Source organism: Crinia signifera, chromosome 6 (genome assembly GCF_055691185.1).
Source record: "Crinia signifera chromosome 6, ASM5569118v1, whole genome shotgun sequence".
NCBI lineage: Eukaryota > Metazoa > Chordata > Amphibia > Anura > Myobatrachidae > Crinia > Crinia signifera.
Genome location: NC_139222.1, coordinates 168,213,191 through 168,238,038, shown reverse-complemented (window position 1 = coordinate 168,238,038; position 24,848 = coordinate 168,213,191). Strand labels below are relative to the sequence as shown.

Below are 24,848 nucleotides of genomic sequence, written 5' to 3'. Positions count from 1 at the left end.
ACCCTATGCCTGGGTCCATGGCCCTTACTCATTAACACCCTGCAGCTCATTACCCCACAGATATGTAAGTGCCTGGTGAGCCCTATACCCACATACACCCCCCAGTGTGTGACACCCTGTGTATGTAAAGCTTTTGTACCCCTACCCTGTTCCTCTTTGTATGACCCCCTCAAACCTCCATCATCTCTGGTGTATGTCCCCATGTGTGTGACACCTTGCCCCCCCCCCCCCACCCTAATCCCCGGTGTGTGGCCACAACCCCTGTTTGTGTAGCAGCTTGTTCCCACTACCGCCCTAATCTCTGGTGTGTGACCCCTGTGTGTGTTTGTGAAACCTTGTCTCCCATTTCTTTCCTCTGTATGTGACCTCCTACACCCTGTGTTGGACCCTCTTTATCCCCTATCCCTGTGCGTGACCCCCCCTGTTGCCCACTATTCCTGTGTGTGTGTCAAACCCTGTCCCCCCACATCCTTCCTCTGTGTGTGTATTATGACACCTTACACCTGCCAAACATCCCCCTCCCGTGTATTACATTGTGTACCCTCCTAACCCTGTGTGAATGTTTTTCTGACAACTTTTATCCTCACACTACCCATGTGTCTGTCCCACTGTACCCCCTATTCCTGTGCATGACCCCCCCCCTGTAGCCCACTACCCATGTGTGTCACCCTGTACAAGGGGCCCCTCCTAAAATGTTGCTATGGGGCCCAATTAGTTCTAGTTACGCCCCTGGGTGCCGCTCTCCCAGTAGAAGAAAACAGCTGCACGCTGCGCTTACATCCAGCCGCACGGCCGTCTGTCACGCACAACAAAGATGCGAGTGTCAAGAGCCGCAAAAAGCATCTGCCAGACCCTCAGCAAGTGATCCCTTGTGTCGCACACAAGCAGAGATACAAGCATCAGGAGCCGCTTCCAATACCCAAGTCTGGTAAGCTTGAATATTAAACCTGAGTCCCCCATCTTCCCAAAAGTACTCCCCAGCGTCCCCCTCCAACCCTGCATCTCTGCGATCCCTGTCCCTGCCTCCATGTGGTCCCTGTCCCTGCATCCCCCCTGTCCCTGCCTCCCCGCGGTCCCTGTCCCCCCGAATTTTGGCTCAATCTGTGTTGCATTATGTCGTTTTGCTCAATCCCTGTGGCAAAATGTGATATTTTTTTCTCAATCCATGCGACATAACATGAATTTTGGCTCAATCCGGGTGGCATGTAAAGTGCTGCGGAATATGTGTGCGCTATATAAGAAACTGTTAATAAATAAAATAATAAATTATAGTGCCATTATCAAGACCATTTTACAATAGCTCCAGATGGATTTACCTGGCCTGTATACCTATACTATCTGACACGTATCATCTATAAATTGGGGTGTGCAAATTTGCTAATGTCAGATGGATATCTGCATATCAGATGGACTAAAGAGATATGTTATATTTATATAAACCTATACATACTGTATATTGTTCTTTGGAATACTGTACAGTTGGCCTCTCCTTCATGTGTAAGCAACTAGGGTATATACATTGGAGTGCAAGAAAAATATATACATAACTTAAATCAGGCGCCTGATTTAAGTTATGTATATATTTTTCTTGCACTCCACTTCATGAGGGGATAAAGGAAAACCCTCTCTACACAACTAGTTAGGCTGCTGTGCGCACTGTTGGGGATCACTACACTGTATAATTGAGGGTATATACATTATTGGTACCTAATGAGCGCTGTAGAAATATTATAGATGTTTTGGTTTTGTTTCTAATTCATCATCGGTTTTTGGTTTTGCCAAAAATGCCATCACTCCTTTTGGATCTGTATTTTTTTCCTCAAAAATGATAAAAACAGCTAAAATCACATAATTTGCCCATTTTTGTTACTACAGTATTATTATTCATTTCCAGAAATATACACTAATGTTAACCACCTCACAGCTCACAATATTGTTTTCCTCCAGTTTAGTCCAAATTTGTATGTAGAAGATGACCAGAACGACTATCGCTGCCTACTATCAAGAAGTACGATAAATCCTTTAGTTGTCGTAGGGAAGTTCTCCTGTCCACTCCTCGTACTTTCCACCTCTTATCAACTTGTCCTTGTTGTATGAGCCTCCCAAGCAGTGTATATGAAAAAGGAGACAAGGAATGTGATATAGTAAAGTACATCTGAAAGGGGATTTTAATACATAAAAGGACAGGGAAATAAATTATATAACATTAATACGAAATAAATCCTCTAGCAATTGGATAAATAAATTACCAGCATGTGGAAAGAACTGTAAATGGGCAGTCCTTAACAAGCGATGGTGAAGTTCACCGGGCTGTGTCGCATGCTAACATTCCAGGTTCCTCTCAGCTGGGCTTTTCTTATCCTCCATCGTCCAGGGTACTCCAAAAGTTGGACAAATTTATGCCAAGTGCCAACGCGTTTTGACCCTGAAGTAGGGTCTTTTTCAAGGCAAGTGGGTGCACCAAGCTAGCTGGCTGACCAAGCTAAGCGAGAGCAGATGGCAGCATATTGTTCGACTTCAAAAACGGTACATCTGGGAAATAGTGGCCCTGCACAATTGCCTTTTTCTCTCCATCTGGGAAAGAGTGGCACGGCACAATTGCCGTTTTCTCTCCTCAGTTGAATGTGGCCTCAAACATGTTAATTTTAGTTAATTAATGAATCAATTAATAAATCATTATGATATTCTGCTATATCTTTCTCTCATCTTTTGCTGCAAAACAGCCCTTTTGAATAGATAAAAAGGACATGCACATGTTAACCAACCAAGCACTTCAACGATCAGGACTGCCACTTTTGTAATTAAAGTGCTTAGTTTGTGTGGGCACCCAAAACTATCAATGAGCAGCTAACATTGTTGTTTATGATTGGTGTAAGGCAGGTAACACCCATAATTAAAAGAAAAGTCCAACCTCTACTAACATTGGCCTCACAAATGGAGCAGATTCACAAATGTTTGCAGGATTTGGGTACAAGTAATTCCATGCCCAAGAAGTGGCATCTATGGTCTTATGCCCAGGTATTACAATGGCTTTCTTGTTTAGCACAGACATGAACTGCTGCTTCTGGTGGCTGACTTACACAAATAACAACCTCATCACAAAAAAAAAATCTGTTTTGTACAGTATTGTCCACCACAGGGATGCTTTATGTATTGTATGGTGGAACCTAGGTAGCACTCTGTATGCTCTCCATAGTGTACAGTGGTTACTAGGATGCTCTAACGTTTACTCTGCTAGGGCCAATTTATTTTGACCCCACCTGTTATGTGTTGGCCCCTGCTAGTTGGTTTAGTGGCTTCTCTATGAGGCAATATTTATAATTGTTTCAGGACCACTTTAAGATCCCAATCCACCCGTGCACTATACTATCTGCTGACACATTCATCATTCTCTTTCAGCTTGCATCCAGAGGCACAGAGTTAAGAAAAGCTCTAGTTCAGGGCAGAGCTAATGAGTTTTTGAATGCAGTTCTTAAGCGATTTTATTTGTTTATGCACATAGGGAACACTGTAGTACATAAAATTTCTTTGCCCTCTAGATTACAGTATGTGAGAGGTGATACACACTATGTTCCGCCCTATACCACACACAGTATAACTCATTGTACGCCCTTGCACAGATGCTGTGTCACGGTTATCTGACGCCAGGTGTCCCTGGGATTCAGGTAAAAGGGGAGGGCAGGTAAGGCTGAGCACTGCAGGTGTATCCTGGTGAGTGAGGAAAACAGTTATCAGAAATGACAGAAGTAGCAGAGACGAAGAAGGTTTGAGAATAAGCTGCCTAATCACAGGTGACCTGATGATAACAGAAATCACAGAATTAAAAGAAGTAGTAACATTGTGTAGGACAGCTTGAGGGTATGTATGCATATGCTTGTTCTGCAGAAGTAATAACTGTACTACTACCTTAAAAAGAAAGTGTGTGTGCATGTGTGTCTGTGTGTGCGTGTGTGTGTGAGTACTCCCAGGTTGCTATGGGGTGGGAGTGGAACTGTACAGTATGTGTGCATACTTGATGCAGTCTTATCTGTATCATTACCATGTATATATTTGCCTGAGTGAACAGGATATGACGGGACAGTTACAGTAATTACAGTATGTGAAACCTATCAGTATTTCAGATCAGAGGGTTTTAGACAAGTTCCCTTTTTACTTCACACTTATTTATGTAAAGTGTTTGCACGCAATTGCTGTGGGAATGCATATGGGTATGTCCACCATGACTTTGAGAGATTGTTCTAAGATGTGTTGTCACGGTGTATAAGGAAAATTGCATGTGATGGCTTTTGTCAGCTAGATGGTTTGATTTTGATATTTCACAGTGACGATGTGTCTTTCAAAAATGGAAACTTGTAGACCATATGTTCCTTTTTTTTTTAAATATTGATGACCAGATAGGAATTATTCTCTTGTTATAATTTCTGAGTGCAATGATTTTTCTAATAATTTATTCTACATAGTTTGTTAAAATGAGCATTAAAATACATATATGTATAATTCAGGGGTGTAAGTAGTCATTTATGGGCCCAATGAACAGCCCAATGGGGAGAAAAAACTTACGGCCTATTCTCCTTATGCACATGGTATTGTAATACATATTATGTTCAGGGATCTTAGCTACAGGGGTGCAGTGAGGGGTTATGGAACAGGCATAAAGAACCAGGAGCTGGGCCTCTCTTGGAGTCCAGCAGTGGCAGATTATGGTAGAAAATTCCTACTGATCTACTATGTAAATCCCCTTCTAGGCTGCATGCGGGGTACCAGTTGTTCTGAAGCTGATCATGCAATACACAAAGATCCAGGATTTGGGCTGGGTCGGAGTAATTCATTTATGCTTTTAAGGTCATACAGGTACAGATCGATGTGTCTACTCAATACTTTAACTTTCTCAATTCATGTTATAGTTTGTATTATTATTGCATTATTTTTATATTAATAAATGTAATTACCTGACATACACAAATAACACAACTTTCTGTGCAGGTCGAGCCATAGCCAATTTTCTGTGTAAAAAGACAGAATGGAAACCCCTGATGGGTCCTGGGCATGGGGGGTACTCGCTTCTGCTATGGTCATCCACGGATTGACTTTAGGGTTTCCTTCCTCCATCGGAGTATTTTATACAGACCTGCAGGTCTCTTTCCAGGCATCCAACACAGAAACTTCCTGGTTTCCATCAATTATCATGGCTGTACTACATGCTGGAGGTTAGTATATTTACCATAGTGTCAAAAATACTCAATTAAAATAAGCCTCCATCTTCTCCTATCTGTGACATTACTTCTACACATCCCTATACACGTTGTTTAATCACCACAAAACTTTTTTGTTCACCACTAAGGAAGAAGTAAATCGAATAACCATAATACATTTGATTTGCCTTGATGCACACCTTTTGGTGGCTCTCAGGATCTGCCTTTTGAGAGCAGAAGTGCAGACAATGTTTAAAGAGACAGAAACATCTTGTGCTGACTTAGAAACTTCCCATCTAAGGGGGTAGCTCAGATTCAGACCTACTTGCTCTGCTACTTTTCGTAGTCCAGCAGTCAGTTAGCCACTTCCCCACCATAGGAAAATCCCGCCCCATGGGCATGGCTTGGAATAATATCACAGCCGTGCGAATATGAGGAATCCATTCACAATCACTCACCATCAAATAGATCCCCCAACACCCCCAACTTGTCCAATGGTTGATAGACTTACTTGGCACTGCAATGATCCTGGGGAGATCGGGGCCAGAGCTGATGTCAGAGATCCTACCTTCCAATGTCCAGGATCTGCCTGCGGTTTTCCATGGCACTCCCAGAAAAGGTGGGGTGCCGCCCCAAAACGCCGGAAGCCTATCAATCAGGCTGAATGCAGCCAGCAATGGAAAGCCATTGCAGGCTATCATCGCTGGATTGCCGTGCACATGTGAATTACAATCCGTGCGCATGCACGGTACTTGATTAGCGCTAGGGCTGCGATTTTGCAGCCCAGCATTAGGGTCTGAATTAGTCCATAAATCCAAACTCTACCACATAAGAATTACCCTTTTCATTCAAAGTATAAATCCTTTTCCAGCGAGAATGGTTCTGCTCTCTTCAGCATGGCAAAGGGTACCTTTGAAATTGCGCTATTCCTACTCCATTATTTCATTACACTAAAATCTCATTCCGCAAATTGAAATACTAATTCTGTCACTGCACTTTAAATTAAAATGCCCAAATGATTCTGCTGTGTACTTTGCTTAATTCTGTCCACCTTCTCCATTGTTCTTCTAAAAACTGCCGGTGTGCAGGTATATTACTGCATAAACCCATATGACCTGATCATACTGTATATACAATTGTAGGTGCACGTGTGCAAATCATGATGCAAAGTGGGTCCAAAGATCATTTGACAAAGCAGAGTGACTCCTGCATTTTGCATATAATCATCGATAGCACTGCATACTTGCCTACTTTTGAAACCTAGTTTCAGGGAGATTATAGTTGGCAGCAGAATTTTGAACAGCGCCCATTGAGGGGGTGTGCCATGCTCCAATTGAAGGGCGTGTCTAGTTCCATATATGGAGAGAGTATGAAAAGAGTTTGTAGGTGTGTACTACTACATCTGAGAGGAATATTTTAAAATGACTTATATCCAAATTTAGATGAGCCCCAAAGCAGTTGGTAAGAGCTACTATACCTGGTAAAGTGCTGGGAAATGGTGCTGATGATTCAGCGTTAATGTATCTATCTCTCATTCCTTTTTTCCCCAAAAAATGTAACTGTATTATGTGGGTTAGGTGAAATGAGGGAGATTGCTAGACTAATGAGGGAGAGAGGGAGATTGCTGCTATTTCAGGGAGTCTCCTGCAGAATGCAGGAGGGTAGGCAACTATGTAGCACTGTTTGATAAATCTCTCAAATGTATACATTTCTTAATAGACTCCTAGATAATGCAAGATTTTAACAAATGAATGCTTTTCTCAATGGCATGCCATAATCACACAATGTGTTATTACTGTATACAGCAACTCCCACCCCAGACTGCAAAGATGAACAGCTTGAGGCCCTTTAACATTTCTCTGCGATTAAGAGATTATTATTTACCACCCCTTGGGCAATTATCTGTCCCTGATTCTGTAAATTGATATACATAATATGCAGACTCACTCCCACCAGCTTAATAGCATTGGTCATGCAATTCATTAATAACCTTTTTAACATAGAAGACAATACTTTTCTTCAGACGCTGCATACTTTCCTGGCATTGGATGCGTTTGAATATGAGCATAAAGCACGCACCCTCCCATACACTGCTTCTAATCTCCTCCTGTTACACATGTAGTATGCAGTGTCTATTTACCGTGCCTGCAGTGTAACGCCCTGTAATTATTATGTAATACCTAGCACTCTGTATTGATGATGTCATACTTATTTTCATTTGTTGATTCTTTTATTTAATTGCTATTCTCAGTACCATTGTTTTCTTATTGCAAGGTTATTTACATGGGATATGGTTGTTAGGTCAACACGATGGAGGACGACATACATTAGGTCGAGCACTAAATGCCGACACATGAAATAGGTCGATATGACTAAGGTCGACAGGGTTGGAAGGTCGACACAAACATTATGTTGACCATGGAAAGGTCGACAGTCCAAAAGTTCACATGATTCTTTCTTGTTTTTTTGTGCCGACGGGCGGAATTTCATACCCTACCATCCACTAGGGCACCGGTTCTCAACTCGGTCCTCAGGACTCCACAGTGCATGTTTTGTAGGCCTCCTCGCAGAATCGCCAGGGAACTAATTATCTCCACCTGTGGATCTTTTAAAATGTGTCATTCAGTAATGAGTGCACCTGTCGGGTGACCTGGGAAACATGAACTGTGTGGGGTCCTGAGGACCAAGTTTGAGAACCACTGCACTAGGGCATGGAGGGAGAATATAATAGTGCGCTGAGTGCAGCGAGGCTCCGTGCCCGAAACATGGCAATTGCAGCCGTACACTGATATGGTGTCCATGTCGACTTATTACGAAATTTGGGTAAAAAAAACTGTGAAAACCCCATGTTGACCATTTGACTGTCGACCTAATGCTTGTGTTGACCTTCCAAAACTGTCAACCTCAGCCAGGTCGACCTTTTGTGGTCAACCTTCATACAGTCGACACTATGACCCATACCCCATACTTGCCTACGGTTGAAAACTAGTTTCATGGAGATTATAGTTGGTAGTAGAATATTGCACAGCGCTCCATTGAGGGGGCGTGTCATGCTCCACCCAAAGGGCGTGTCTAGTTCCATATATGGAGAGTTTGTGAAAAGAGATTGTGACGTGGCATCTAGAGGCCTGGGTGTGTACTGCTACATCTGAGAGGAATCTTTTAAAAGGACTTATATACAAATGTAGATGAGCCCCTAAGCAGTTAGTAATGACTACTATACGTGCTAAAAACAAAAAGGTCACTGATACATGTCAGGGATTGTTCCATATAAATAGCCACAAAAAATGCATGTAGCCTTCATTGTAACTGTTAATAATTGTGGGATTGCTGTGTTTTATCACCAATGCTGGGAAATGGTGCTGATGATTCAATATAAATGTATCTATCTCTCATTCCTTTTTTTATCAAAATTGTAACCGCTACATAATGTGGGCTAGGTGAAATGAGGGAGATTGCGAGGGAGAGAGGGAGATTGCTGTTATTTCAGGGAGTCTCCTGCAGAATGCAGGAGGGTAGGTAACTATGCCATACCTATTTACACTACAAATAAACATTACATTAGTAAATACTTTAACATAAACAATCTTGTTTTGAAGTTTTTTTTATTTATTTAACAGCTAATTCCAGATTGCAAACATGCAAGTATTGCTCTGTTAACATACTAACAAAATACGTGTACAAAATAATGTCATAAGCTTATTAGACCTGGAGGGATAGACAGTGTATTTAACATGTTCTCTCACGCACACACTTATACATCATCCGAAGCTGCCGTGGGTGGTAGTACACTAATAACCCTTAATGATTGATAATAGACAACAGCTTGCAAATTAGATTGTTAAAAAAAATTGTAAACACAATGTGAAACATCTTAATATGATAATGCCATTATCAGACAACCAGCCATTTATAGGATGTCTAACTGAGCATCCTAGAGCTACCATAAAACAAAATATTTAAGGCAAATCTATACATGCATAGGATTTCTTCTGTATACAGTATACATGTCAGACCTGTCTTTAAGCAAGCTGGAGGACAGACAAGTATGAATGAATGTCACCAATCTTCCAAAGGTTTCCTTTAACAATAATTACCAAGCAAGAACATATATATATATATATATATTTAGCCAGATCTGTCACTCATCCCCTGTGTGTATCACGTTCCCGCCCAGCATTATACACAAACCTGCCCCCCCTAGGGAAAAAAACAGTGTTATACACACCACCACTCCCTTGACATCACCTCCCCCTGCCCAGCCAGGGCTACAGTACACGCCCACCATCCACCATAGTGTAGGTGAGCGGCACACACGCACCCCGGACCCCAGCGCCCTCCATCCTCTCCCGCGATTCGCAGACCCCCGCGCCCCCCCTCCTGCGATTCATGCCCCCCTCCCACAATTCAAGGCACCCCCCAGCGATTCGTGGACCCCAGCGAACCCCCCTCCCGCGATTCGCGGCACCCCCCTACCACGATTCACAGACCCCCCAAAAAAACCTCCTGCAATTCGCGGACCCCCGCGCCCCCCTTTCCCGCAATTCCCACTCCCCCACTGCCAGAAGTGTCCCCACGGTCCTCTGCACCATCGCCACAACTTTTATCAATGTCTTTCCCACATACCACTATTAGACAGCCTCCTGCTCTCATGCACCCTCACTCCCTCCCAGTGGGAGGAGACGCTCACCCACTGCCGGGAGCTGCATACTGTCCCCCAACCTCCAGTTCTAGTGATGCCCATCGACCATCAATGATTTCAAATCATCAATGGTTTATGGCCAATGTTGAATACTTTTGCCATCGATGTGGGAGGACCAGATGGTTTCCCTACATCAATGGCAAAGAAACCAATCAAGTTTCAATTTTTTTTAAGGTGCCAGGACATGGAGCATAGCTCCGCCCCCCCACACCCGGAAGTTCCCCCATCGAGTTCTGATTGACCCACGGCCTATTCAGTCAGATATAACGGATGACCATCGATAGCTACAACAATCGATGGTTATCCAAGTAATATTTTACTACTATCGATGGCAGGGTGAAAAATCACCATCAATGCCAACCATCGATGGGGTCTGCACCAAAGGCCATACCTACTCTGCAACATCCAAAAACCTTTACTACCCCTCATGCCCACACACCCCTATCACTGCCCTGTATCCTGTTCTCCTGCCCCGTAACTTCCGCCATTGGGGACCCGCTCACCCTGTGTTGGCCACATTCCCCTATAATGCTTTACCACCCAGGCTCCTGCTCTCATGAACCCTAACTCACCCAGTAGGAGGAGACACTGACTCAGGGGCACCGTCCTGTACTCCTGCGCTGGCATGCTGGATGCTCACCCTCTGGCTGGAGCTGCACAGTGTCCCCCACCCTCGTCTGCACCAGCGCAAAAGCTTTAGTCCCCCTCATACCCACACACCCCTATCATTACCCAGCTTTCTGCTCTCCTGAACCGTAACTTCCACCACTGGGGAGTCGCTGACGCTGTGTTGCCCACATACCCCTATCATGCCTCATAGCCCAGCCTCCTGCTCTCATGCACCCTAACTCCCACCCAGTAGGAGGAGACACTGACTCAGGGCCACCGTCCTGTACTCCTGTGCTGCCATGCTGGACCCTCACCCATTGGCAGAAGCTGCACAGTGTCCCCCACCCTCCTCTTTAGTCCCCCTTATGCCCACACACCCCTATCACTACCCAGCCTCCTGTTTTCCTGTGTCGTGACTGCCGCCAGTGGGGAGCCGCTGACTCAAAAACACCCTACTATACTATTGCACACACACACCTAAACAACACGCACACACACACACACCCACAAATATCACTGTACCCTCCACACTATCAATATACATCATTTTAATTAAACAAAACAATACACACCCCCTTCCAAATCATATGCTCTCTATTTAACACATTTCACCTATAACTCAGGCCATCTTTCATACAATTCTAACCATATTTCTCACAATACAAAAGTTTACAAATTAAGGGGGCGCAGCCCCTTACGACAGTGTGAAGAGCGCCCGTAGGGCGCGATGAATCACCTAGTATATATATATAAATATAATATAAATATAAAATGCAGTATGTATGCATCAATCGACTTTGCCTAATATCAAATACTAAATATTATTACTTGTTTCATATGAAAAATAACTGCATTTTATGGTCACTAAGAACTCATAAGCAGCCAGATAATAGAACTTGATATATGTTATTAACGTAGGATAATAGCATTCCTCCCTCCGGAAGATCCAAGTGGTAACTGCAGGGGGCGTAACAACACAAGTGATGTCATTATTACCCAGCTGAGCTGTGTGCATCCTGTAGCGTGGGGAAGGGGGGAGGTGATGAAGTAATTAACAGCACCAGTATATTCACAAAGTAATAAAATGACAATTAATGTTAATAGAGAAAAAGCAAAGAGGGCCCTACTTGCAGGATTTACGCCTATATGTATATGACAATAATATAGTTTCATTCATGAGATTAAGGGCATATTAATTATCAGGTCTAATGGTTGCTGTCCCCTTAGTGCCCTGAAATGTATTCTGTGAACCAAGACAGCAGTAGTAAGTAGATGTACTGTAATTAGGCAATACGTATAGATGGTTAATCTTGTGGCATTATATCAATAAAGGATGATAATAAATCATCATCATCATCACTGACAGATGCTACCTTGGGGCTGCAAGATTCAGGCACCCCAGTAAGATCTGCCACTCGCAGGGAATGACTAGCTGTGGCAGTCACTTCCCATAGGACATGCTCTCTGCTAATCACAGCCAGACAGGCAGTTCCAGGACAGCAATAGCAGAGAACTATTTTCAAAAGAAGCCACTCCCTTGCTAACGCATCAGCCCTCACTGGCTTCTTTGGGTTGCAGCTAATGCAGTGCGTAGTAACCAGGCTGTTTCCTAGCAGAGTCAGAGTTAAGTCCTGCCCAAGGACTTAAGCCCCACCCCCTGGTCAGCTCAGCCATCAATCATTAGGAGGACATGGTGTAGCAATAACTTCTGTAGAACCTGTGGTGGCTTGGAGGCACTAGGTTGCTTGAGGGTGCGGGGGCTATTACGACAACTGGTTCATCAAGGGATTACCCCCTCCCTCCATCGCTGAAAATGTCCCTCCCAAAATGGCAGCCTTAGAGGAGAGAATTATTATGGTTGGCACAGGAGGAAGAGTGTGGTATGACTGCCTTACAATTGGGATCCCGACAGTCAGTATACCGACATCTGAATCCTGACTGCCAATGCTCTGACAGGGGGGCAAGCGCAAAGAAGCCCCTTATGGGCTCGCTCCACTCGCCGCAGGTTCTATTCTCCCTCTATGGGGGTCGTGAATCCCTAAATGGGAGAATAGAATTCCCCCTGTTGGAGCACCGACAGTCGGGATTCCGATTTTGGTATACTGATTGTCAGGATCCCAATTGTTGGGCAGTCATCCGGCACCTGAGGAGGAGGTGACCATATTGGGAAGGACATGAGGACAATTTTAATGGTGGCAGATGTCACCTCAGTGGCAAGCAGTGGCTGGAGGGGGTATCCCCTGACAACGAAAGGGAGGGGAGAAAATCCCAAATCCACTGCCTAGCAACCAAGTGCCAATCATTAGTGAAAGCCTTCCACCAGAAGGAAATTTAAGGGATTGGTGAATTTAACATGTTTTATTTTTATTTATTTTTTCATTATTGCTTTTCTTGACTTGATTTGCCTTCCATACAGGTCCTTTATGCAGCATCATGGTAGAAAGGTTTGGCTGCAGAGTAACAGTAATGGTTGGTGGTCTTCTTTGTGGAGTTGGCTTGGTCACCAGCTCCTTCTCTAAGAATATAGTTCACCTGTATTTGACTGCTGGATTAATTGGAGGTAAGTAAGTCACTATACTTTCTTGCAATAGCAACTCAAATAACTAAAACCCACATGACTGAGTTTGTTCCATTAAGATTTATTAGCTGTATACCTAAAAAAAAGTATGTTTGACATGTTATACTAAAATGTATGTAACGCTAGACTTTGTTCACATTGGAGAGCTATTCCATTACCATATGATTTTACAATTTTTGCGGAATATGTGTGCACTATATAAGAAACTGTTAATAAATAAATACATATTAATAAATTTGGAGTTTGAATTGTGCACCTGCAACCTTATCTTTGTATGCAGTACTACTGAAAGGTCTCTGCAGGGTCACATCTCTCATTATCAGTGTGCACCCCAGTTTACATACACAATAGAAGGCCAGAGACCCCTAGTGCCTGGTGGTAGCACCCCCGCCCACCTGTCCTATATATTGGTTTTAATTAGGTTCCTGACATTTGTTAGACTGCATGCAGAGCAAGGTGAGCCCTGCACAAATGTATATCGGATTATCAGATGGGGGTGGATTTCTGGGTTGTGGGTCACCCTGGACTATTGTGGCTGTTTGGCCTCAGGAGCAACACTGATTAACACTTATTTTCATATTTACTTCCATCCCTATAGTGTGTTTTGTTTCATTGGGGGATATGTATAAACCTGCTGTTTTCGTTTTTTTAAAATAAAGGGTCCCACTTCTCCATTATAACGCGGATAAGCGAGCACCTGTTATGGGCAGATGTATTACCCCCCAAGTCGATAAGGAGAGCCGATATGCTCAGCGTTAACAGCTCGGACAACGCTAGCCCTGAGCTGGTGAAAGCAGCCGGGCGGCTGTTAATACATTGCCCCGGGCGCTAATCACTGGGGGGGGATTACAGGGAACAGCCTGTTACTAGCTCACGTTAGGTGCGCTAGTAATATATTGGGGAAAACTTAATTCCACCCCAGTTAACAAGCGTTATGTGCAGAAATCCACTTAACACTGTTTAGTACATCTGCCCCAATGTAACTTATTTTACACTTTCACTTCTCACTACTTTACCTCTCACTAATTTATTTCTCACCTCGTTCCCTCTCACTAATTTACCCCTGCTATTTTCAGCAGCCTCTCTCACTAACCTAAGTTCACTTTTTTCACTATATATTTTTCACTTTTGTATTGCCCTGGGGTCACAAAGCTGCTTTGCTTTGGAATGCCCCATGCCCTAGATTTGTACCCCCCCAAAATGTTAGGGACTAGGGACCTCTCATTACCGGTGTGCACCCCAGGACCCCTTCCCTGTATACTGTAGGAAATACACCTTATTCCTGTGCAGTACAATGTTACATATGCATAATGTACTATATAATTCAAATCTTGAACCTGATCCCTATCAGAGGTGAGCCCCAGGACTGTACCCATGGGCAAGTCAAGCACTGTATTGTATTGCCTCCAACTCATACTGTGCTACATTCAGTGCCTCCTAGTTCATATTATGCCAGCGTCTATTTACGGACTTCCTGTAGGAAGCCACTCCCTGCCTGATCATCAGTCCTATCCAGCTTATATGGGGGCTACAGCCTATGCAGTCCATAGAAGTCGGGGGTTCGCATATTTGCAGTCAAGCCAGCTCTTATTTGCATGTGCTGGTTCCGGCAACTGCCAGTTCCATAGGGCAGGTGGTGGGAAACAGCTGACACCAGGGGCTCCCCTCTCCACTCCACTCTGGATGACCAGGCATCATGGCTTGTGGCAGCCCCCCTCCTCCACATAGGTAGAAACTGCCGCTGCTCCCAGTTCATATTGTGCTGATCTGTGGTACCTCCACTGTACAAACTCCTCAGTTAAAATTATGCCACATTACAGTACACCCAATGCATTGGAACATTATATAGGCCTAACATAGAGTTCACAGTTCATAACGTGCAATATTTTTTGCCACCATTTTTTTTTTGCCATAGTACAATCCCAGTGCAATAGCATCCACCGTTTCCTCTATAGCTATGACCTGAATATGCCATTACAATATGGGATATATGCCTGCATGCCCCTCCATCCTTGTTCCACCATGTAAATGCATGAGCATGCATTTGATGTATGGAAATGTGTACTTTGCGCACACTTTTTTTTTCTTTTGAAAATGCACCACCACACTGCTCCTTCTATTTGATTTATTAATAGTGGCACACTTACAAGATCTGTTGGCCTAATTTTGCTAATTGATACTGTTATGATGTGTAGTTAAAAGGCTGCAGGTTTTACAGGTTTCCTTTAGATTATTACAGGTAGCACACCCCATTTTCTTTCTTAATAAAATACTACCGTTCTATTACAGAGCTGTCTATCGCCCTTACTCGATAAACCACAAGGTCATGTACCTTAAATTCTGAAAACACAAGGATTTATTAAACCTCTCATGTACAGAGATGTGCGTGCAATACAGGATTTATATGACAGAATCATAACTCGATGAATCACATCATTTCGACATCCCCATACTAAAGTATGAGGAGTGTCAGAATTATAACCAGGAAATTTCAGTGATATCTTCTGCAGTACTAGCGTAATAATTGGCACTGGAACATAAAAACATAAAAACACTGAGAAGAACCTTGTTTATGGTGTGATGTATAGGCCCCTTAAACTACTCTCTTCAAAAACAATTTATTCAGAGAAAACCGGAAACCTTCCTACAACAGTCGAGTAGTGTATGAGTAAATGAGAGGGATGTGATTGATATCCCCAGACTATTATTATTTAAATTTTATTTTTAATTATGATTTATGTATTTTAAATATTTACAGTTTACAATCTAAAAACATATTTTTAGATATATTTGCGTCTTGTCCACCTAAAATATTAGTAGAACATGTTTAATACATTGGTAACTATCTAATTTGACTTTCTTTCACTCAGGTTTAGGACTCTGCTTCTGCTTTCAATCTGCCGTCACAGTCCTTGGCTATTATTTCATTAAACGACGGACGTTTGCCAATTCTCTGGCCTCTACGGGGGCCTCCATAGGCATGGCTCTCTGGCCACTGGCATCTCAACATCTCCTGGATGCAGTGGGATGGAGAGGTTCCTTTTTGATCTTTGGGGGAGTATTACTCAACTGTTGTGTATGTGGTGCTATGATGAGACCAGTTAAAATGCCACCAGCTGCTCCTGATAAGAATGTCTCTTCATCAAAATCCAATGGGGCCACTAATGGTGCTGCAGAGATGGAAAAGGGCAAAGGCCTGCAGAAGTACATGGCTTTCGACCTACTGCTTGGACATAGGCGATATCAGATTTACACAATAGGTGTGACTTGGCTAGTTCTAGGCTTTGTCTTGCCACTTTTCTATTTGGTACCATATGCTACCAACAGTGGAATAGAAGAGTCAACAGCTGCACTCCTGCTCTCTCTCATTGGCTTCATCAATATCTTTGCACGTCCAGTGGCCGGACTTGTGTCACAGCAGCGGATATTTTCTGGACGATTAATTTACCTATTTAGTGGAGCAGTCATTTTGAATGGACTCAGCAACCTTGTGTGCGCAGCCTCTGCATCCTTCACCTCTCTTCTAATTTATTGCTCACTATATGGTATCTCCATGAGTGTAATTGGATCTCTAGTATTCCAGGTATTGATGGATATAGTGGGAATGAAGAGGTTCCCTGGAGCCTTTGGACTTTTCACCATCCTTGAAAGTGTTACTATCTTGGTGGGACCACCATTAGCAGGTAGGTAACTTTATAATGTGACATGTTAGCAGTAATGTTATATAGAAGGCTCTACAACTGTGCTGATATGTTGATCTTACTGCTCTCTCTTGTCTCGGCTAAATAACCATACTATTTCAATGGCAAGGTGGGATAAAAAGACAACTGTCTACATAGGTAATTCTTGAAATTTCAAAATAATAGACAATATTGAAATATAGTTAGTATATAATAAGGCAAAGTAATTAGTACAGTCAGGAGACCTATATTTTGTAGATCTATATTTATAAAAGGTTAAATTCTCCTCACCTGAATGAGGTGAAGTACCGTCAGTGACCACTAGAGGCCACTCAACGGACCAAATGACTACTTTTATTGTGCTAAAAGATGCCATAACTTAAAGGGAAAGCAATTTTGGCTGGATATGGATAGAGGGAGCTGTGAAGACAGAGACTGGAAGTAGAAGCGGATAGGGACTGGGGGTGGGGTGGAGAGCGTGTGGGCTAAACATTTTCATACTGTAGCTCAAAGTGAAAGTAAAAACTCTCACAGCTCAAAGTAAAAGTACATTGCAGAAGCCTTAATTTTGACAAGCTTTTAAAAAATTACTCTATAATAGTTATCAGTTACACATTCAAACAGTCATTTAACAGATTTCCCACATGGCTTCAGGAAAAAAAATAGATATAGCCCAGGGCTGCCCACTTTTAAAGTCTCCTCTTCGGGAGAAGCCCAGAGAGGAGACTGTCAGCTGCACTTTGGGGGCGTGGCCTGGCAAAGGCATCATCAAGCCCCGCCCCCAGTACTGTAAATCCCGCAATTTGCGGGTCTACGCAGATAGGGGGGCTAATGTCATTTGCATTTTTAGCTACTCCCCCCAAAAGTGGCAAATCGTGGTAATTTACTGATGTGGCCAGGGAGATTCAGGGGGTGCTACCAAAAATCCAGGAGGGTTGCCCACCCTTCCAGGGGCCGTGAGGGGGACACGATTTTTGTGAGCCTCCTGGCCATTCTGGGAGGGTAGGCAACCCTGATATAACCATGGCTCCTTGTAGGAGTTGCTATTTGTGCACTGCATTCCATTACCTGTAATGTTGGTTGGTAGTGATATTGTATACTGGCCCATTTGTTCTCCAAAAGTTGCTAGTCCTATTCTGGTCATGTGCCCTTATTTTGCTACTAAGCCTGCTTTCTTCTTGGCCTGTAGTTTACATATTATCTCTGTGTTTTATTTTTGACAACTTTATTAATTGATCTGCATATATTTTTTTCAGGTTTGCTGGTAGACATCACTGGTCAATATAATTTGGTGTTCTACTTCAGCAGTATTGCTGTGGTATCCTCTGGACTCTTCATGTGTATAGCCTCCTATATTGTTGACAAAAAAGAAAATAAGGCTGGAAAAAAACTCAAAGGGGAAGCAACAGACAGCAGTGGACGCCAAAATATTATATATTGCCCCGCAAAACAAGAGGATATTGTAATATGAAGGAACAGATGATCCAACTAGGCTCACACTGATACGTATCAGTTCAGACAAGATAAAGTCACAACTTTGTTTGAAGATCTGAAATAGTATTTCAGTGTCTCCATAAATTCTAAGCACAATGCCTCAGTTCACAGTAATGAGGTAAGGTTTCTCTGGAATAAAAATAATGTTTTCTCAGGGAGCTGACATTTGACAACATTGTTCACTGTCAATGAGATGAACTGAAGTTATAATTGGTGGATGGAATTCACTCAGTGGCTGAGATCTAATTTCTATGTGCAACCTTCTTTTTGTAAATGAAGTCCATGAAATGAGTGCAGCTGGGGATTACAGAATGTCCTAACGTAAAAAAACCTATAGGAAATATGTATTGCTCCACCCACAAAGGAAGACATTGGCCCTAGTGTAATAGTCTGTGAGATGGAGAAACAGCAAGAGTTCGACAATATACTGTAGCTGCTAGATTTAAAGCAGCAATTTGTTTAAAATGCAGGTTGTTTGTGCCATAAATAAAATTGGTGCTATAAATCGAGCAGCTAGATCACCAAAATCTTGCTACTGCCAACATCTTGTTGGCTGTTACATATGGGCACTAGCATCTTGTTGGCTGTTACATATGTGCACTAGCATCTTGTTGGCTGTTACATATGGGCACTAGCATCTTGTTGGCTGTTACATATGTGCACTAGCATCTTGTTGGTTGTTACATATGTGCACTAGCATCTTGTTGGCTGTTACATATGTGCACTAGCATCTTGTTGGCTGTTACATATGGGCACTAGCATCTTGTTGGCTGTTACATATGGGCACTAGCATCTTGTTGGCTGTTACATATGTGCACTAGCATCTTGTTGGTTGTTACATATGGGCACTAGCATCTTGTTGGCTGTTACATATGTGCACTAGCATCTTGTTGGTTGTTACATATGGGCACTAGCATCTTGTTGGCTGTAACATATGTGCACTAGCATCTTGTTGGCTGTTACATATGGGCACTAACATCTTGTTGGTTGTTACATATGGGCACTAGCATCTTGTTGGCTGTTACATATGGGCACTAGCATCTTGTTGGCTGTTACATATGTGCACTAGCATCTTGTTGGCTGTTACATATGGGCACTAACATCTTGTTGGCTGTTACATATAGGCACTAGCATGTTTGGATGTTACAATTTTCTGCTGTAAAATATACACTACTTTCTGTGTGTTTGTTTGTTTGTGTTTGTGTTTGTGTGTGTGTGTGTGTGTGTGTGTGTGTGTGTGTGTGTGTGTGTGTTAAACCAGTAATGATCTAGCAATAGCACAAGTTCTAAACTGCTGAAGAGATTGAGACTTTATAATAAAAAATAAAAAATAAATAATAAAATAATAAACAAAACAAGCAGTTACAGCAACAATAAATGTAAAACCCAGTCTGTGTCTTGTGCACCCTAGTATCCTCCAATCTGGTTTTGAATATCAACAGGGCTTAAATAATGAATTACAGTTAATTCTAGAATGAATGTGTGTGCGTGTACATAGGGAGAATAGATTGTAAACTCCTCTGGGGCAGGGATTGATGTGATTGTTCCAATATTCTCTGTAAAGCGCTGCGGAATATGTTTGTGCAATATAATTAACTGATAATAATAATAATACTTAATACAGTAGGACCACAATGAAAACTAAAAATACACTATTTATTAGAGGGCATCTCTGGCAAAAGTACCTCTGACAACAGCTACTTATGCTGCTTTCAAACCGCAAATGCCAGGTCACACAAGGGATTATGACACGTGCTGCTGATGTTATCAGGAGGGCGGGGCAGAGCAGCAGCGCATCACCGGGGGGTGGGGGAGGAGGCATGTATATGTATGACCTGTTTACCAGGTATGCAGAGAGAAATTTGATGTATTTTATGCTGGGTCTCACTCGGTTAAATTATACACATGCCTCAGAGATACTTAGAGCCTAATTGTGAGTTGGGTGCAGCGGCGATATCAAATGCAGTGCTGTGATTTGTTTCTTTATTCTGCACATGAGTAAGCATTTACATAGCATGTCTCCAGAGTCAGATGTGTGATAGAGATGCACAGTCTCTGAAATGTTCTGAAAATGTATTAGGCATCTCTGTATGGTAGAGATGACCTAGCAGACACACAGAGATGGTCCATCTTATCATGGGAGTATTATGGGAGTGCCAAAGGCGTTCCGTTGGAAGCAGTTGCTTAAAGAGAGGCACAGTCACATTAGAGACCTTACCTGCACCTGCCCCCGCCACAGTTAATGGCCAGATAGTCTGAATATTTAGTACCCAAGTGGCGTGGAGCATCTGAAATGCACAGCGGATGATTATTGATACACTGGGCATGCGTATGGTCCGATGTGTGCGTGCACGAGGCCATCCTGTGATCAAGTCCTGCTACTCTTTTTCTTACACAAAGTGATTGACAGGAAATAGGCGTCTGGGGTGGAAACTGTGCATTTAGTGGGAATGCTGAGGAAATGCAGGCCTGCCTGGGAACATGCTGGGAGTGTCAGGTAAATGCTAGGCGTACCTGAGCGTTTATGGGAGGGTGTGTGACGTCAGCTCCAGGCCTGATATGCCTTGTTCCATGGCATCGCCGAGTAAGTTCCTGGCTACTCTGAGCCAAATACATACTTGTACCCAGTGTAAAAATCATTTGATGGTGAGCCTGTTATTATGGGTTTTGGAGATATTCGCTCGGCCGCGAATAATGTGTAGCCATATACATCCATTCACACAGGGAGCATATTCATTTGCAAAGGTGGGATTTCACTCTAGTGGGCGGTGTCTTAACTGAACAGCCTTGCGATCAGGTCTGAATTACCCCTAGTACTAATGGATGCTTCCCCTTTACCAACTGAGTTTGTCTTATAGCTACAAGGTTCTGCAGTGCAAAGTTCATTTTAAAACACAGTATTGATAATGTGACTTGTCAACACCCATTTTAGTTGCCATTTGCCTCTACCTGTAATTTACCTGCACGCCCACTCCAGCTCCAGTCGCACCCCCTCCAGTTCTACACATTCCAAAAAGACGTGCATCACGTGCAGCACGCAATAAAGAAATGTTCAACTTAGGGATCCAAATCATGTTTATGTCTGATTAGGCAGAATTGTTAGCAAAATGGGAGTAAACTAAACTAAAATTGCAAGGAAAATTGTTTATTTCTGCTCATATGCAGAATACATCAGCATATGCATCAGTACATCATAGTAATCATCATCATCATCATTATCATGTATTTGGACCTACCCTATAGTAGTAGCAAAACATACTCCTCCTTACTGGCATATATTGGTGTTTCTGTAGGTAAGCTTGAGTCAGATTTGTGTTATCACACCTGTACTGTACTTGTCCTATGTTAGACTGCCCTCTCCTGACTTTCAGTTGTAGGGAGCCATATTAAATGGTTAATGGGCAGCGATTGCTCTAGTCCAGGCATGTCCAAACTGTGGCCCTCCAGCTGTTGTGAAACTATACATCCCAGCATGCCTTGCCATGGTTTTAGCATTTCCTAATAGCAAAACTGTTGCAAGGCATGATGGGACTTGTAGTTTCACAACAGCTGGAGGGCCATAGTTTGGCCATGCCTGCTTTAGCCTGTGTTCATTTTCTAATCATGGGAAGTGGAAATCCAGATAAGATACACTTCACAAACTGATGTGTACTCTACCTCAGGCACTTATAATGGACACAATTTGAAAAACTACTGAGCTACGCAATCTTATGGGCCCCATACATCAGCAATTAATTGTGACAATCCTCAGATCTGGAGATGATTGTCACAATTACGGTAATCTTTAATGTGTGGGCTCCCCCTTTTGGCAATCTAAATAAACAATTAATAGGGATCGCCAATCGATTGCTGAATCAGATTTTTAAACATGTTTAATAATCTGGTATTATCTGCGGTTGTTTATTATATGTGTGGGCATTCCCATTTCGTCTTCTTCTTCTATTTACATTATGAAAAGAAGTAACATCTGAAATGACAATCGATTGAGGTGCTGTATGGGCACTTTACAGATATGAAGATGCAATCTTTAGATGGGAAAAATCTGCCGATCACTGAAACAAATCTGTAATGTGTGGGCAAGTCAAATAGATTGTAGAAACTATTTATCTGGCCAAAAAAATCACTGGATCTGGAAAACCATTAATTGTGATTGTTGATGTATGGGGCCCATTAGTTCATACTTGCCGACTTTTTAAATAGCCTCTCCGGGAGAAGCCCGGAGAGGACAGCCGGATCTCCAGGTCGAGGCGCTGATGACTGAAAGCCCCGCCCCAATCCATGCAAAAGCCGCAATTCGTGGGTCTGCAAGTAGGGGGCGGGACTAAAATGACGCAAAATTACGCGATTTGCGTCATTTTAGTCCCGCCCCTTGCCGCGGACCCACGAAAGACCAGTTATTAGTGAGGCACAGAAGGGGGAGCAGGAGCTGTCTGGCAATGGTGGGAGGATTGCCAACCTTCCTGGGGGGCCGGGAGGGGGACACGATTTTCGGGAGCCTCCCGGCAATTCTGGGAGGGTAGGCAAGCCTGTCTTAGTTAGACATCACAAAATCCATAACTCCATATCATCATAGTCTCATGACGCTACCATATTGCATTGTATTCTAGACTGTTTCATATAATAATACCTCAAGCTAATAACCTTTGAAAGTTAACTTTATCCACCATGCAGCTTTGTATGCACTAGAGAACCCACCCTGCTGCCTTCTGCTATTGATGGCTATCAGGCCTCACAATGATTACAGTGTCGCTGTTCCTTGCCACTGGCTAGAAATCATAACAAGGCTGTACACAGTGGCAGCACTACTCCTTGGCAGCAGTGTCATTCTCTCACAGGGAGAGCAGTTGCTGCGATCATGCTTCCTCCCAGGTGATTGTTGGCAGGCTAGGGACTGTCCTAAGTCACCTGGGACACAAACAGGTGGGCAGTAAGCGATTATGTTTCCCTCTTGTAAACATTATATACAGCAGAGATTATGGTAGGCCTAATCTGAAGATTATATTTGTTTGATAATACAGCCTTCCAAACACTCCAATTAAATTCCAAAGAAGATGTTCTCTAACTGTAATACATCTTAAATAGTACTGATTGTTTCTACTTGTTGAATAGCACATTCCTACGCTGATACAGGTTTTGGGATTGTTTCCGAGTGATCGAGCGTAATCATAAATTTAACTAATAAGGAGCAAGATTGAACTCTTATTTGTTGCATCACTATAATTCCTGTTCCAGCACTGAACCACCCTGCCCATCTAACTATATAAATATTGCTAAACTGATACTGTATCTAAAGAGTGGAGCACTAGAGGGTTCCTGCATAAGTCTCTCATGATGGTATCAATTGGCATAGGCTGGTTGTTATAGTAGCAGACGGCTTATGTGCTGGCGAGTGCCATGGATATGCTTTGTGTATAGGTTAATAGGTGGGCATGAGGTAGCTATGGTATGTATAAAACTGTATGGAATCAACTCAATTGCCCCACAAGTCTGAGCATATTTTACTGAACAGATATTGTATACGTGGGGCACAGGATTTATGCATCGGATGTAAGATTATAGAATATGTTGGACAATTGAGATTACTGTGCCTTTGTCTGTGTAGGGTACTATGCACTATGCAAAAAGCACACTGTTGTAAACCATACATGCCTTCCCTCCCAGAAGAAAACGGGACGCTTTCGGAAATTGGGTGGACAACTCTCCCAAAACTGATTGCACTCGTTAAGTGATGGGCAATTTGCATTGAATCGTGTCATCATAGCCATTCCAAATGCCCCCCCCCCCCCCCCCCACACACACACACTGAATCGTGTCATCATAGCCATTCCAAATGCCCCCCCCCCCCCCCCCCACACACACACACACACACACACACACACACACGCACACTGTTTAATACTGGTAATTTTGTGTTTCCATGAATACCAAATATATGCATAGTACATTTCTAATGCACTTTAAATGTACATCTTAATTTAGAGTTACGATGGCAAATCTTCGATACCTGGGACTGTCTGGAAATGAGGGACAGTTAGCAACTATGACTGTATTACCTGTTTCTTTTTTTGACCTTTGGAGAGGTGTAAAGGTTGGTGCACCAAAAAGTATGTACAGTACCTGTTATCCTTTAGAAGGGTAAATATTAGCTGGGTGCTGCCTACAGACAATGACACATGCTTGTAGGTCACTTAGCTAATTATTTTCTAAACTAGATAGAAAGACTGTATAAAAAGGTTACCTGAAAAATATATCAACAGTCAATAGGTTGACACCATGTGGTCAACAGGTACAAATGGACAACAAGTTCAAAAGTTGACATGAGTTTTTAACATTTTCCCAACATTTGCTAGACTTACTGTACCATGTGGACTATTGGAATGAGCAACCTGTCTGAAGAGTGGCAAATGAAGAGATCCCGGGAGAGTACAGGCTTGTGCTTATGGTGGTCGTATAACATAGGATATGCAATATTTGGCCTAAAGAAAACAAAAACTTGTGTCAACCATTGTCATATCAGCCTTTTAAACCTATCAACCTTAAACACTGTCGACTTTTGTACCAGTGGACCTAAAGAATGTCAGTTATACGTTGTC

The 24,848-nt window shown here is 42.8% G+C and overlaps 1 protein-coding gene across 1 annotated transcript in view; it reads left to right on the top strand.

The window, feature by feature from the left end:
- Nucleotides 1-24,028, top strand: part of SLC16A5 (solute carrier family 16 member 5) — a 36,536-nt gene extending 12,508 nt beyond the window's left edge. Inside the window, exons 2-5 of the mRNA XM_083148045.1 lie at nucleotides 4,984-5,207; nucleotides 12,920-13,063; nucleotides 15,952-16,764; nucleotides 18,018-24,028. Of these exons, the coding sequence (XP_083004171.1) occupies nucleotides 5,021-5,207; nucleotides 12,920-13,063; nucleotides 15,952-16,764; nucleotides 18,018-18,232 (1,359 nt within the window). The 5' untranslated portion in view covers nucleotides 4,984-5,020 and the 3' untranslated portion in view covers nucleotides 18,233-24,028. The remainder of the gene's footprint in view (nucleotides 1-4,983; nucleotides 5,208-12,919; nucleotides 13,064-15,951; nucleotides 16,765-18,017) is intronic.
- Nucleotides 24,029-24,848: the final 820 nt, after the last annotated feature.